The 5,375-nt window shown below is 41.5% G+C and overlaps 1 protein-coding gene across 1 annotated transcript; it reads right to left on the minus strand.

Annotated features, from left to right (window-relative positions):
* Positions 1-557: 557 nt before the first annotated feature.
* LOC101855427 (carbohydrate sulfotransferase 11) lies at positions 558-5,354 on the minus strand (the record flags this gene model as incomplete). Its single annotated transcript, XM_013084425.2, is given in 2 exon segments — positions 558-2,752; positions 5,308-5,354. Coding segments are annotated over 2 exon segments (959 nt in total), but the record flags the coding sequence as incomplete, so codon positions are not given.
* Between the last annotated feature and the right edge of the window lie 21 nt (positions 5,355-5,375).

Genomic DNA, 5,375 nt, shown 5'->3' on the forward strand with positions numbered 1-5,375 from the left:
TTTTTAACAGTCCGTATTCGAATGAATAACGACTGGCGTCAAACCCTGGTCTTGTGAAATCTAAGACCAGCCCACTTAGGCTATCCTAAAGGAAAGCCTTATGAAAGCAATTTGAAATTTAAGCAGTCCTTTTGTTCAAGCAAGTAAAGCAAAGTTGGGGTCCGTGCACCTCTTTCAACCCAACGAATGTTATTCGAACTATTCGAATAAAAGAAATCGAACACAGCACACCATGTTTGTTGCAATTCACTTAATACTTAATACTATTTCGGAGTCGGTTGCGTACTGTCTGGTCGGAATTTCTGATGATATTCCAAAGCGGTTAGGTCGTTGAAGAGGCTGGCACAAAACGATCCCGCTGGTGATGAAGTTGAATAAAGCGATCCTGGGCTCGAGTTCTTGCCCTTGGCCGTCTACTTCTCGGTTGATCGGCAGTGGAGTTGGAATGTTGAAACCTTGCAAAAAGTCGGCTGATGGTAGACTGTGACACGTTGAAATGTGTGACAACATCAGTTTGGCTTTCTCCGGCTTGCAAACGTCCAATAGTCTGGTTTCGCTTTTCTATCGTTAGTCGTGGCATGGCGTATCGCTGAACTGACAAGTGATGAAACAAATATTTTTCGCCCATTATATACCCACCCAGTGAATGAATGCACACGCCAAATTTCGTGCGACTACTCACAAAATTAGACAAGTTGTGAGCTTTTTAACACTCAATTATCACACAATTCAACAGCTCAGGCTGCGCCTACCTGTGAGTAAAGGATGAAATTTGTTGTGAAAAGTTCAAGACAACTCCCACATAGGCTATGTGTGAAAGAAACTAGCATGCACAAAACCTCATCTTTACATATTTTATTATCACGAAAACACATGCACTTGGTTATGCGTTTTTGTTTTTTTGAAGAGTATAGATAGCAATTTTCTCCCCTCTTGGGAATCAACACTAGATCTTCTGCTTATGAAAGAAGCTCTTAACCGCTACACCACAGACGCTGGTTCTCTTCCTCTGTACCCATCTGTTCTTTGGTTGTATCTTTCATTGGATGCATCACTTTTTGTTGATCTAAAGAATGTATACTTTTGCTCAAGACTGTTGGCATTCTTATGGAATTAGATTCAAAATCACTAACGTCAGGCACGAATAATTTAAATATATCGGGGGATGACAAGCGTCTTCGACACACCCATAATTCGGGTTAAGGGCTAAAGGTGATTAAAAATCGAAGAGATATCAGTCAGGGAATGGCAATTTGTACGAGCTATTCATTATTTTCAGTTTTCTGAGTTCGTGTTTTCTGTGCCCAACTACATTAATTTTTTCGGGGTGAAATATGATTTTTTAAAAATAAAATGGATTTATTGTTGCTTTATTTTACAGTTTGTTAGATGCCCCTAGTCGTGCTGATCAAGAAAATATGTACTTTTGTACACTTTTGACTTAAAACATTAATGTTATGTCACTTTTTAAGTTAAAATCTGTTGTGGGTTTCGTCAATGGCGGCCATTTTTGGTCACGTGATTTTGCATATTACGCAACCATTGTGTATCATGTAGGTCATTACATATCCTTTCTGGAAATGTATGATTGTCACATGTTTTGCAGGTAACGTTTTCTTTGAATTAAGAAAAACTGTTGCTAAGTTGTCTTTCTCATGCCTCATTTTAGCACATTTTGGTGTCATCCTCTTGTCTATGTAATAAGTAAGTTGTATAAACGTTTATCCAATCTTCATGCTGTTTTTTATATATTTTTCCCAGCTCTTTTAGCTCTACGAAGTGACATGTGTCTTGTTCTAATTAATGGTTTTTAAATATTTTTTTTTATTGAAACCCCCTATTAATAGTCATGGAATTCTGTATCCTTTTCCATTAACTGATGCAGGAAATGAGGACATTTGTACCCAAACAACGTGTAGTCCGGGGAATAAATCTTGAACAGATTATTCAAGTCTTTAGAACTCATTGTTTTATAAGTGCCGATGAGTTCTTTCTCCGACAGTCGCTTCGTCTCCGAGATGAATGGAGATTTCATGAGCGACTTAGCGCCTATCTTGTCCAAAACGTGAGCTGTGTCTTTCTCCACGTTCTCATAGGATCCAATATAGTCGTAGTTGATGAGACACGGGTGGCACAGCTTGTAGTATTGCTGCCAGTGTTCGTTCAGACTCGCACTACCCTCGTGCTCGACGTCCACGATATATCGACCGAATTCATCAAACCTCACGCTGCTCCCCTTTTTTATATCGTCTGGCTTTGCGTTTCTTCTATAACGCTTGATGATTTGTGTCCCGAAGGCTTTATGGAAGTATTTGGACCAAGAAGGGGCGAGTTTGCCCGTATAGGCGGCCACCAGCCTCTCCAGAGGGTCTCGAACGAACATGACTTTGTAATATTTGGTCAGCATCTCGACTCGTTCCTTTGAGCTGAACTCGCTGAGTTTCTTGACACTTTTTCCGTACTTTCCGAAGACATCCCCTCCGACAATGGAGCTCACCTTGGTCGTATTCACCACACCATTCGTAATGAGGAGGATTTTTCGCCAATCGTTCATGGCCACTCCAGGAATCGCACAGAACAGGAGTTTGTGTTTTTTATCAACGAGAATACTGCCCAGCTTGGAGGTGGGTATATGCTCGGGCTTGTGGTGGCTTGGGTGATGTTGGTCGCACCAGCGTTGGACGTTCTCCACTTTAGTAGTTTGGCTTGGCGTCTTTGCCACAGGTTGGTGGTCGTGCACTTCTGCAGGTACCTGGAACGACACAAGACCGTTATTGAAGTTTGAGTAAGGACAAGCACATGAATACAATAATGGTCACCCAGCGACGGGGAAAAGTAAGACAGACAAACAGACAGAAACTTACTGAGGGAAAGAATAGAAGTAGAACCTAACAGTAGGGCCCTCCAATCCCTTACACAGACAGAAACAACGAAGGGAAAGAAAAGAAGCAGGACCTAGCCCAGGGGCGAAGCGTCTATATAATCAAATAATCACTGCTTCCCTTCCTAATTTTGAAACATTGTCGCTGTCAAATTCATCCATAAACGTAAACCTCTTAAATTAAATGTCAAAAGACGTTCGTAATCAACAATGAACAGTAGGCCTATGCCTAACATTCGAAACGGTTTCACGGCCATAGAAATAGCCTCCTCACCCCTCTCAGGCCACTCCATAAGCAGTCGCAAGCGTTGATTAAGTAAGCTTAAAGTGAGGCTGGGAGAGTCCACCAATATAGTTGAAGGGAACATGTGCATAGCAGTCTAAGCTATTTCATTGTCACATATACTCTGTTCACCCCTTTGGGGTCACAGTTAAAATCAATCTCAAGCCCTGATTATGTAAGCTAACTAACACTGGTCGAGTCTACCTCACAAATGTGAGGGGAACTAACTCCTAACAATCTCTTCACTGTTGCAAGTGCTTGCTTTTTTTCCTCGACTTTTTACCGTCCTATAATCAGATCGTGACCTCGATTATGACACCAGCTCCTGGCCGCGGAAGGCTAACAAAAACAGCCAAATGTAAAATTTAAAAAATGATAATTGTCATGTTCTACCAAAGAGTTAGACTCACTGGTAGATCTATAACATATAGATTTAGTACTGACGTCTCTGCTTCTTTGCTTTGTGTTTATGTATTCACATCTAAAGTTAAATTTAATTTTAGTTGGAACTGATATTTAATAAGATACTTTCCCGATTATTTTGGCGGTTGAACATACAATATGAATTCCGGATTTGGTTTCATTCACAACTCAGAGTCGCCGCCTCGAGTAAGATTCTTGTGTCATATCTACAGGTCATATCTGGTCCCGTTTCACTTTGATTACCCTGTCAAACAAGTCAGCCTTCGCCCCTTACCTAGCCTATCAGTGGTGCTCTTCAACCACCACCGGACTGGGACAACAGACAAGATCTAGGAAATTGAAGAGAAGTTAAAGGAACGGACCACACCATGCAGAGCCTCCATGACATACTGATGCATGTATTCACTTGGACTCGGTTCAATATTCTGAAGTCTGTCACCGGACAAACAGCACACGAGCACATGCGTGCACACACGCTCATGGTGCCTAGAACGAAGTCACGACATCAGTGGTGTGAGGATAAGGCTCTCGATCATGCACGCAAAAGACATGAGATCAGTTTCCCCTACGCAGAATGTTTCACGGAGCATTCCAGTCTAAGGTTTGCAGTCTTGCTATTCCAATCTTAGTATCTTTATCTTAGTTTCCCAGTCTTTGGTTTCCAGTCTTCTCACCCCAATCTTCGTATCCTTATCTTAGTGTCCCAAACTTAGTATCCCAGTCTTAATATCCCAGTCTTAGTATCCCGAACTTTCTGCTCCGGTGTATTTCGCACGGTCAAGATTGTCCCCGGCAGGCAAAGTCGAAGAAGCCCATCGTCTAAGAGATCTAAAAATGAGGCAATGGGGGCGGAAAAAAAGTATTATCAACCGCCACAATAAGTGGACGACCTGTTGTACAATAGAATTTTACGGCGAGCGGTCACAATAACGGTTATTTCAGCACACTCAGAAGTCAGATCTCGTAGAACTCATCACGCTTGGTCAGGTCAGTAGTGCTTGCTAGCAGTTAGGAGTCTGTTAATGGCCTCTGTAGGCGACACTAGTGTAATGTAGGCGTAGGCACCACTGTTATGTAGGCCAGCCACTGTTATGTAGGCACCACTGTTATGTAGGCCAGCCACTGTTATGTAGGCACCACTGCTATGTTGCTATACGTTGAGATTTATTTACCTTTTTTTTTCGAACATAATATTTTCAAGGAGCAGCTACACACCGGTTTGTCTACGGAGGAGGAGAAGTAGTGGAAAGGAAGAAATAAGTCAGAAACACTTGGGGTAAGGGAATGGGCTGCAAATCGCAAGAAATCGAAACAGTTAACGACATAACAAGACAGTTAACACTAACATTAAGTTGTAAAATACGAAAGAGATGACACTAACCTGTGTCATAATGAAGCAGTTAACATTAACTTGTGCCATAGCGAAATAGTTAACACTAGCCCATGTCTTAGAGCAACAGATAACACTAATGTGTGTCATATTGAAACAGTTAACATTAAAATGTGTTATAGAGAAACATTTAACACTAACATGTGTCATAAAGAAACAGATATCAACATGTGTCATAGAGAAACAGCTAACACTAACATGTGTCATAGAGAAACAGCTAACACTAACATGTGTCTAGACAAACAGTTAAAACTAACATGTGTAATGTGTCATAGAAAAACTTTTAACACTAACATGTGTTATAGAGAAACAGTTAACACTAACACTTACCTGCGTAGCTTGCTGCTGGATGATGGACACATTGTGACTTGCTGCAACTGATAGTGGTTGGCGGGGGG

This window comes from Aplysia californica, unplaced genomic scaffold (genome assembly GCF_000002075.1).
Source record: "Aplysia californica isolate F4 #8 unplaced genomic scaffold, AplCal3.0 scaffold00292, whole genome shotgun sequence".
Taxonomy (NCBI): Eukaryota; Metazoa; Mollusca; class Gastropoda; order Aplysiida; family Aplysiidae; genus Aplysia; species Aplysia californica.